The sequence below is a fragment of the Montipora capricornis genome, chromosome 7, assembly GCF_036669925.1.
Source record: "Montipora capricornis isolate CH-2021 chromosome 7, ASM3666992v2, whole genome shotgun sequence".
Taxonomy (NCBI): Eukaryota; Metazoa; Cnidaria; class Anthozoa; order Scleractinia; family Acroporidae; genus Montipora; species Montipora capricornis.
Window position 1 is genome coordinate 39,365,182 of NC_090889.1, and position 10,000 is coordinate 39,375,181.

Genomic DNA, 10,000 nt, shown 5'->3' on the forward strand with positions numbered 1-10,000 from the left:
TAAGGGCTCCTTTAGCAACCTTAAAGGGTATAGACATACACTTTGACAGTTTTTTTGGTCAAAAAGAAGCCAGTCACCCGCGATATACCTCACCGGCGGTGACTACTGCCATCTGTTTGTCAGACATTTGCCTCTTGCCGCCGGCTACTCTGCCTTTATTTTCACACAAACCGTTGTAAAAGACAAAAGTGACCACCGCTTACATTGATTAGCCCAGGCATCTACTTTAATAGTTCTTGAAAGGCCTAAACTTACCGGTAGATCTACATGTAAGTTCTGCAGCTAACATGAATAGCATTTCTGATAAACAAAGTTGGATATTGATCAAAATTAATGAATTTTATGGTCATGAGTTACTCATATAATTTAGAACTTTGATTTCTGTTTTGAGAACTTGCCTAAATTGTGACTGTTTGAATCAAGGTCTCCCTCTCATTCCCCAAACTCATGGGTTCCACCGCAATGGATTCCGGATTCCAATTGCTCTGGATTCAGGAATCCAGATTCCTTCACGCCAGGTGAACTGTTGCTTATGTACAGTGTAATTAACTAAAAAGACAAAAAAATGAGTGAAAATTACACCAATTTCATAGCTGCCAAATCTTCAGCTCTTGGGTTTGTTGTTGCTAGTTTATCTCACTTTTGTTTCACCAAATTATTCTGAAAGAACCAATATTTTTCGTCTACAGTATCAATCTCCCCACCAAAAGCAAACATTCTTTTCACCTTCTTACTTCAAAATTTCGCTTTTTATCTCCCGGGCAAGATGCGCAAAGTTATGAAAACTCAAGCAGTAATTTGGACCGTGATGTGGAACTGGCATGGGCCTATTCTTGATTTTGCATCACAAACCGCTTTGCAATGCAAAATCTCTTTGAAAACAGCAATACAAAGCAGTTTGTGACTTAAATTTAGAATAGACTTGTGCCTCTCACATCACAGCCATGGGTCTAAATTAATGCTAGTTCTGCCACGTTGACAATGGCTTGCATGGCACAGAAAGTTACGTAGTGTCTTCACCAGCCCGGGTGAACAGAAACCATTGGAAGAGTGTATAAAGACCTTGACCTGGTTGTTGCCATATATGTATGTCGGCTGGATTTTTGTTTAACTCTGGATCCTGATGAAAGGGTAATTCTCCTAGTTTGTTAGCTTGCTTTTCTTTCCTCACCAATACTGACAGCTTTAATTTATTTTATTCCACCTGCCAATGGTAGAAGACATTAATGTGTGTGGATACTGTATGTATCTGTCTGTCGTTCTAACACATAATCTTATTATATGGCTCTGTCTCAGAAGGACTGGGAACTACCAAATTCACAAATTTGATCGGCTGAAATCGATATTGACTGTGGTACAGATTTTTCCTTCTATACTGTCATCTAGACCTGTTATGTTTTGCGGTGAAAAGGTTGCAAACTAAAATGCAAAAAGATTGAGTATTTTCTTCTACCAATATTTACATTGTATTTATGGAAGAAGTGCCAAAAAGCATGATGAGAAGAAAAGATAAGAAAGACAAGCAAACTTTGGCAGATTTAAGTTTAGCTCATTGCCACTCATCGCCGTTCACGAGCAAAATGTCAGTTAGTACAAACCAGTTACATTAAACGAATTAAATTTTTCTTGTTTCAGTTTGCCATATAATAAACATCTTATTATTAAACCGAGCTTAGTCAGTCTGTATGGGAGAATCTTGACCTTGGTCATGTGTACTACAAACCTCAGTCAAGATTCTCCCATACAGACCTTCTGCTCAGTTAACCCATTGACGCCCAGGGGTTCCTCATTATTTACTGCATCCATTACTTCTAATTTTTGATGTCCCACATGATCTGCTTTGCACTGCCTGTTTGTTAGGGAAAATACACTTTTGCCGATGGTTTGGAGTATGATGCAGAGGACTGGGAATATTGTGATGGATATGACAGACGATTCTACACTGAAATACGACATGGATTAAAGCCAGCAGGTAATAATTTGAGAGTATTAACTTGAGCTGCTACAATTACCCTTGCATTCTTTTAACACAGTGTTTGTCAGTGAGTCCGCACTGCTCATTCTTGAAAGTTTGCCTTTTTGTTTCTTGTTTTTGTTTCAAATAATTGTTTTGGCAGACTTGGTGTGATTAGACTGTATCATTTATTTGTAGTAAATCGGCAGCCAAATTGAATGTTGACCTACAATTAAACTTAAACATAAATACTAAGTTAAATTCCTAATCCTAAGTAGTAAAATAATATAACAGACTGAGTATATTAACCCTATTTATTAATGAAAGATATCTGATTTGACCTAGATAACAAAACACTCTAAACGTCGTGTCTAATATTATAGCATAGTTACTGTGAGTCCTTATTCTTTAACGTAATACAGTGTAGCTTCCTTATTTAAGAAAAAGCTTCCTTCTCAAAGGCTCAAGCTCCTCATCAATGGCTCAAGCTTCCTTATCAAAGGAAAAGCTCTTAATATCCGATGAGAGTTTTCTTATAAACTTAAGATACCTTTAATTAAATAAATGAATACTGTTATACTGGCTGCCATCTTGTTTTCAACATGTTAATGCGTTGCTATCTCCATGGAGACCATATGTAATGCGCGCGTGTGGCCCCAACAATGTTGGAAGAGATGTGCAACACGGATCCAACATTTAATAACTGATTTTAGTATAGATACATAGGTGATTATACAAAGTCGCGCACTCTCATTGGCTCGCTATCTTGGATTATCAGCCGATAATCACCGCGACGGACAAAATGGCTACCAGTAGTCGTTTTGCCACTGTAAGTGAAGATCATTTCGCGTTGAAATGTTTTTTTTTCTCTTTTTTGAAATAATCACCTGTGTATTTACATCTATACTAAAACAATTATTCGCCTCAGGCTCAGTGATTATAGGTGAATATTCACCTCGACTTCATCCATTTCCATTAGTAGGGCTAACGCTCACATGGTTCATATGGGGTACAAAACTAGCACTTCACATTACACTCTTTAACAATTATTCGCCGAAGACGAAGTGATTATCGGTGAATATTCACCGATAATCACTGAGCCTGAGGCCAATAATTGTTAGAGTGTAATTTGAAGTGCTAGTTTTGTACCCCATATGAACCATGTGAGCGTTAGCCCTACTAATGGAAATGGGCCCACACAAGGACAGAGAAAAACTCTGACCAGGGTTAGGAATTGAACCCACGACCTTCGGGTTAGATCACTGCTGGGAATGGGAAGGGGTGCTGTGAAATACTCCGGCGATTACTAAACAAAAGAAATGTTGGGAGTTGTTGGCTCAAGAGTTTGACCGAAGTTTCAAACTTCGTGCAACAACTCCCAACATAGCCTGTTTTAGGCTCCCAGATGGTAGGGTAAGAGAAAAAAATGCGTGCAAAAAATGAGTGGGGGCTTGGGTCAAGCCCCCACTCGCTTTTCCTACGCAGTTGTTTTCGTTTTCCCGACTATCTGGGAGCCTGGAATAGGCTATTCCCAACAATTATGCAACAACAAGCAACAGGGTGTGCAAACAGACGCAACATGTAGCACCCAACAATGGTGGGAGTTGCTTCGTCCGTTTACACGGGGCTATACTCTTGATCAGTCAGATGAAAATGCACAGTTTCGACAATGTAAGTCCTGGCCGTATATCAGCACAATAATTTATTGTCATTCTAACCTAGTTTAATTAATGGCCCACCTTCCTATTGCTTAGCGGTAGAGCATCCAAACTACATACCTGCCAACTTCAAATGCGGAAGAGTGCGGGAGATTTTCTTTTCCTCGTGACCAGGATTTCAGAGAACATTCCAGCGACTTCCGACGATTTGCGACGACTAAGTTCCGAATGCTTTCAAACGCTCCCGAAAATGTTCGAAGATATTCCGACGACTTCTGTGAACACTTCCGAAGCTATTTGAAGCTTTTCCGATATAGTAATCGGCAGGTCGAAGGCTTAGCTCCAGGAAAGGAGCACTCAGATTTTTTTTCGAATATCATCAAGTCAATAAAAAAAATTATAAGAAAAGCAAATCCTCTCAAAGATTATTATATTGCTTTGTACTGGACCTGTACTTGGGCAGTATCTCAAGAGGCAGTCCTCAGGCAAGGGCAGTTGGTCAGAGAACATAGTGCCACTTTCCTACTACTACTGAGCCTTTCCGCACTTAATGTGGGGACTGCTGACAAAGACTGAGAAACATTTTCGTGAAAGAAGCAATCATTCAGGAATTGCTCCTGGTAATTACGGAACTAGCAATTCTCGGTTTTCACATGACGTCACGACCGCCATGTTGGTGCCCTAAACAAAGAAAAGGCGGCCATGTTGGTGCCCCGACCAAATCCTCCGGGAATTTAACTCTATTATTATGCAAACGCTTCCTTTTGTTTTCGTTGAAAAACATGGCTGTTGATCACGTGAGTGAAAACCAGCAATTATAAGAACTTCAAGATATTTTTGGCAGAGATCTCTGCTCAAGATTTATATCACGAGTCAAATCCAACGCCTCCTTTACAGGGTGCAAAGAAAAGTAACTTAACAGCTAGCCCTTGGGGCAAGCTGTGGCTAGAATGTACTAGCCCAAACGTCACTTTAACTAGCCCGAAAAGATCTTTTAAATGGTATTGATTTCAGTTTTGAAAATTAGTATTCCTGTTCTATCATTTAGCTCTGTGTTCATAGCATTTTCATCATTTTTTCATAATTTACGGTTGCATTGTGCAATGCAATACTTGCTTCAACAACTTTCACTTTGTAAGACTGGCTTGAAAAACTACTTGGAATCCACATGAATCTAGCTGAAACTTAAACACTGCAATAAAGTACGTCGGGAGGTCGCGGGTTCGAACCCCGGCCGGATCAACACTCAGGATCTTAAAGTTACTGAGGAGAAAGTGCTGCCTTTGTAATTTCATCTGCAAATGGCTAGACTTTCAAGTCTTCTCGGATAAGGACTGTAAATCGTAGGCCCCGTCTCACAAATATCTTCTATGTTCATAACCTTCCTTTGGAACGTTAAAGAACCCACACTCTATTATGAAGCCCCCGGTGTTGTGCCTATCCTGTTCTCTCCAGCAGAAGTGGCTAGCTTGGCGGTGATGGTGTGTAATTGTGCCTAATTTTTTAAAAGTATATTTTAATAGTTTTTTTTTTCCTCAGGGCCCCCAGTAATTGGCTACCCGCCAATAAAGTTAATAAAAATAAAGTTACTTTCCTTTCTCATGGGATAGTGTTACGGGTTGCCTACGGCAAGTCAAGTCCTATTAGACGGGTCAATACCTTGATGGGTGATCGTCCAGCAATACCAAACGTCTCATCGATGACAAAACAGGAATCGAACGCACTAATCTTGTACCCAGATCTCTTGTTCGCTCGCCACAAGAGATCTGGGTATGAGATTACCAACGCACCTCACTAATTCTTGATTACTGCTAGTTGTTGTTATATAGAGCGGTTTTCAATTGAGTGTCGAAAGTAATTGGCGAATTGCTTTGTTTTTGCATTACTTCACTCAGTGATTGGTTCCAAGTTCACGCGCCACTTTTTCAACCAATACAATCAGAAGTGAAACCAAAACCAATCGTGGCTCGCACGTGCACATTTCCCCGCGCTTTGTGTCGGCTGCGTGTAATTACTTCGAGTTTTGATTGGTTTACTGGATTGTCTCCCTCCTTTTTGATTGGCCATGCAAAGTGATTACTTTGGTTTTGGTTTTACGACACTCGATTGAAACTCGCGTTAAGTCTCTCAGTCATATGTTTGTTTGCATTTTATCTAGGTCGATCCCAACTCACAAATCGAATCCCACCCCGCGAGGTTCCTGATGGTTGTTACGATTGTGGTGATGGCTTCTACAATCCTCTTTCCAGAGTGGTTGTTGATTATGAGCTTAAATTCCTGAGAAATGCAGGTATGTTACCGGCGATAAACCGTTCAAGTCAGGGAGGTTGGAGCAACGGTAACTCCCAAGTGAAAGGGAGAAGAGATCCTCGCAGTTATCTAAAAAATTTAAGCAATTGTCTCTTAAGGCCCGTTTAAACGGTTTCAACATGTGCTTCAACATGCATTCAACACTTTGTTGAAGCAAATGTTCGGTGCAGTTGAACAGGTCGTCCGACATTGTTGAAAGCGTGAAAAATGTTGAAAGCTTGTTGAAAGCGTGTTGAATCAAGTTCAAGTCGGTTTAAACTTTCATTCAACATCGATTCAACTTTTCCTTTGTTCTCGAAAACGTTGAATGGTGTTGATGCCGTTTGAACACTCTGTTTAATAACTGTAGAAGACACGCATGCTCACATCAGGCCACAAAAGTCAATATGTTGTAGTTTAGCTGGACGAGAGGGACTGGTTTCTAGTCCTTAGTTGCTCGCAATCAAATCTCGCGAAAGTGTTGGTTCTTTAAAGTGCCCCTGTGATCAAAAAACCACTTTGCCTTGAAAGTGTGTTTGCTTAACACCTGACTGGCAAAATTTTGAGCTTTGCTTTTTATCCAAAGGCCGTTTACTTTGAGTGTAAGTTTTGGATTTCACGGTCCGCCATTACTCACGTTCAAAACTGACCGATTGGACCTCAGACGGTTGGATCCAGAGAAAAGTGACGTCAGAGGCTCCGCACTAGCTTAAAATTTCAGCGTGTGAACGCAGCTTATCATATATGCAAAGCGTGAGTTTAAAAGTCTGAAAGCCCAAAATCCCCGTGCTGCATATTAATTCTGCAGCGTACACACGTATTGCATTCTTAAACTAGTGGGCCTTTGACGTCATTTTCTCCTCGATCCAGCTCTCTCAAGAACATAATGTTAGTAATGGCGGACCATTAAATAGGAAAATTACAGTTAAAATAAAGAGGTGTCTTTTTGAAATCAAGGCTTAAAACGTGGGTCACTTAGTGTTTTATTAACATAGTTTTGAAATCCAAGGAAAAATATGAATTGATTTTTTGGTCACAGGGGCACTTTAATGTTGGCGCAATGTTGAGACCGTTTAAACGGTCTCAACATTGCGCCAACATTAACATTAAAATTCAGGTGGTTTCAACGGGATTGGAACCCGTGACCTATGCGATGCCGGTGCAATGCTGACCAACGGAGCTATGAAGTCACTCAGTCGGGAGAGTAGGGAGCTTAAACAATGACAACGGCGACGGCAACGAGAACGTCATCTCAAAATATAAATTTGCGTTATTTCAATCGCTTCGGGATTATTTCAACGTGTTTAATATGACAAGGGTGTGGTAATTCCTCAAAGATGACACCAGTCGGAACAGCACTCCATTTTATGAGAGAAAATGAAAATTTATCCTCAAGTGCTGACTTCTTTATAAAACCAAAAACTTGCCTATTTCACGTTGTTGTTTTGCTGACGACGGTAACGAAATGGACAAAAGTGAAAAACGCACGTGCAGAGCGTGCAAAAGCTATTGTTTTTACCCACTAAATATGCAAATTTGTGACGTTCTCGTTGCCGTCGCCGTTGTCGTTGCTTAAGCTCCCCAGTAACTGCCGAATACAGGGCCACTAGGCCATAAGGCCATAATGGCCATAATGGCTATAGGGCCATAAGGGAGAGTACAGTTTTTTTACTGTAATTATGCACCCTAAAATAAAGTGTTTTAAGTGTTCACTAGGGAATTTAAGATCTACGACGACGACGGTCGACGAAAACGTCATCTCAAAATATAACTTGGCTCTATCATAAGTCTTTCGCGATTATTAAGTCTCGTTCACTTCCTACAATATGGGCGAAGTATCCTAAAAATAAATTGGTAAGAGCGGTTTCAGAGTTAAAACAGATAATGAAGGATTCTCTGTTGCATGTTTACGTTGTCGTCAAAACCTAAAATTCGGTGATTTCGCGTCGTCGTTATGCAGAGGACCGCTAAGATACTTGCTAAAATCCGTGCTGCACGTGCAGCACGATTATTTATGCTCTTTTAACCAATGATATTACTGTTTTGAAGCGATGTCGTACTCGTAGCCGTCGCCGTTTCTTAAATTCACTACTATTGTGTTCTTGTAGCAGCATCGTTTGAAGAACGAGGCACATAACAATGCACGCCATTCATATGCATATAAGTGGCCGGGTATTCTGCAGTTATTTGTTGCTCATTAAGGGTGCGTTCGATTGACGCTATTCCGGAATAAGAATACTTGGAGTGATGATTTAAAACGGTATGTCTAGCGTTTTGAAGCAACAAGGATAATAAAGGTATGTTTAAAATAGCATGTTAGCAGGTGTTTGACAATTTAATGTGAATCTCCGTAAAAACGAAGGACTTTTTCTCTTCTATTCCACATATTCCTATTCCGGAATACGGTCAATCGAACGCACCCTAAATGACATAGTCTATTGCCGCCCAACTCCGACGTAGACCTGAAACGTCCTAATACTAAATAAGTGATTATGTCTACATTTGAACGTCGTACAATGTAGTCGAAGTATCCTAATAATAAATTGTTACGAGCGGTTTCAGAGTGAAAATAGATAATGAAAGATTCACATTTGTACGCTTGCGTTGAAGTCAAAAGCTCAAATTTGGTGATTACACGTCGTTGTTATGCAGAGAATCGCACGAATTATGTGCTAAAATGCGTGCCGCACGTGCAGCACGATTATTTTTCCACTGTTAACCAATGATATTGAGGTTTTGTGGTGTTTTCGTAGACGATCTTGTCGTAGATCTTGAAGGCCCTTTTACTTTACGCAACGACGTAACAATAGGGAGCTTAGGCATGCGCAGTTACGACGACTACAACGAAGGCTGCAAGGAACGTTATTTAAAATTACGATTTCGAGTGATGAAGGAAGTTAAGGCCTGGGAATCCATTTCTTCCGGTTGGTCGGAAAACTTGGAAAATCGGTTACCATTTTGCAAAGCTCACCCCTGACCGGAATTTACTTTGAGGTTACTTTGTCATTGCTGTTGCCTCGTGCTGCACGATCAAAGCGTGTCTTGCCGGGTGTCATTTGTGCTCTGGAGTCCATGACCCAAACGTATGATTTACTCAAATTGGCCTAGTCCTCATCAGCGTCAGAAAAGTGTCTATTTTCAAACCAAGTTTTGCAGAAAAATTAACAGAATAGACTAAATAGGTCAACTCAATGTTGTACCGAATTCAGACCCTTTGAGAATAAAATGTTTTGTTCCAGGTATTTCCATATCATTTAAACGTGAATGCTACATTGTGCAAATAGAGTACACAAAGAATCTTAACCCCGGGAGAGTTGAATTGGGTACAACATTTGGCCTATTGTTTATTTTCTCGCAAAACGTGAGTTAAAAATAGACACTTTTGAAGTTTTCTGACCCTGATGGGGACAAACCTTATACCATATTCTCAATGTTAGGTAGTGCAGTCTTGATGAAACCATCTGGTCGGTGTAAAATTATCGTAACTGTGTTTTTGTTCTTTCTTTAGATGATGATGAACACGATTGGATTCTGAAGACATGCAGAAAGGGCTGGGACGAAAATGTTGGTTACAGACCAGATGTCATCAAATGAGTTGCTTGTTATAAAATGTCACAGCCGACCCGCTCCCATCAGAAAGAACATCGAAAGGAGGGAGGGGTGGCTGTACACAGGCTAACCAGCGTTACGATCTACAATGCCTCAGAACCAAAACACCAACAACACTACAAAAGTGTCTTGAAAGTTGAACGCTCTCTCAGTGATTTGGAGCGGTTCTAGAGATTAAGGACGGTGCCCACTAATTGAAAGGTATTTTTGCGCGGTTGTATGGATATGCGGGAAAAGCAGATCTCAACAAGTGTTATTAAATTCCAAAAAGAAAATTGGGGGTAACCACGCATTTTTCAAAGATAATTAATCAACAATATTAGTAAAACGCTTTAAAATACAAAGCAATGTATGGCGTTCCTTTCCAAATTAAAGCTTAAAATTTTATCTCTGAAAAATGCATGGCTACCCTCAGTTTTCTTTTTGGATAGCAAGAGCACTTGCTAAGTTCTGCTTTCTCCGCATAAATTTAAATCGCGCAAAAATATCC

At 40.2% G+C, this 10,000-nt stretch overlaps 2 protein-coding genes across 2 annotated transcripts in view; one reads left to right on the forward strand and one right to left on the reverse strand.

Annotated features, from left to right (window-relative positions):
• Positions 1-10,000, reverse strand: part of LOC138057176 (uncharacterized) — a 436,205-nt gene that overhangs the window by 21,441 nt on the left and 404,764 nt on the right. The gene's annotated exons all lie outside the window — the stretch shown is intronic.
• LOC138057174 (MORN repeat-containing protein 5-like) overlaps positions 1-10,000 on the forward strand; it is a 13,118-nt gene that overhangs the window by 2,295 nt on the left and 823 nt on the right. Inside the window, exons 4-6 of the mRNA XM_068903233.1 lie at positions 1,861-1,972; positions 5,771-5,902; positions 9,410-10,000. The exon at positions 9,410-10,000 is cut by the window's right edge and continues 823 nt beyond it. Coding sequence (XP_068759334.1) covers positions 1,861-1,972; positions 5,771-5,902; positions 9,410-9,495 — 330 coding nt within the window. The 3' untranslated portion in view covers positions 9,496-10,000. The remainder of the gene's footprint in view (positions 1-1,860; positions 1,973-5,770; positions 5,903-9,409) is intronic.